General features: G+C 62.1%; 1 protein-coding gene across 1 annotated transcript in view; it reads left to right on the top strand.

The window, feature by feature from the left end:
- LOC104072594 (alpha-1,3-mannosyl-glycoprotein 4-beta-N-acetylglucosaminyltransferase C-like) overlaps window positions 1-239 on the top strand; it is a gene marked incomplete at its 3' end in the record, with an annotated part of 2,450 nt that extends 2,211 nt beyond the window's left edge. Inside the window, exon 4 of the mRNA XM_009572106.1 lies at window positions 26-239. Within this exon, the coding sequence (XP_009570401.1) occupies window positions 26-239 (214 nt within the window). The remainder of the gene's footprint in view (window positions 1-25) is intronic.
- Between the last annotated feature and the right edge of the window lie 4 nt (window positions 240-243).

Genomic DNA, 243 nt, shown 5'->3' with positions numbered 1-243 from the left:
CCAGCGCCCTTCCTCGCCTGGCTCTCTTCCTCCTCCTCTTCTACCAGGAGATGCCCTGCGACTGGCTGCTGGTCCACTTCCGCCTCCTGCTCACCCAGAAGGACGTCATCCGCTTCAAGCCCTCCCTCTTCCAGCACATGGGCCTCTACTCCTCCTTCCAGGGCACCGTCAATCGGCTGGAGGATGATGAGTTCCAGGCCGATGCCTTGGACCTTCCAGACAACCCGCCAGCGGCCTTGTTCA

The sequence above is a fragment of the Fulmarus glacialis genome, unplaced genomic scaffold (assembly GCF_000690835.1).
Source record: "Fulmarus glacialis isolate BGI_N327 unplaced genomic scaffold, ASM69083v1 scaffold18412, whole genome shotgun sequence".
In the NCBI taxonomy this organism is placed as follows: Eukaryota; Metazoa; Chordata; class Aves; order Procellariiformes; family Procellariidae; genus Fulmarus; species Fulmarus glacialis.
The sequence above is the reverse complement of the archived record's forward strand: the minus strand, read 5'-3'. Positions and strand labels throughout refer to the sequence as shown.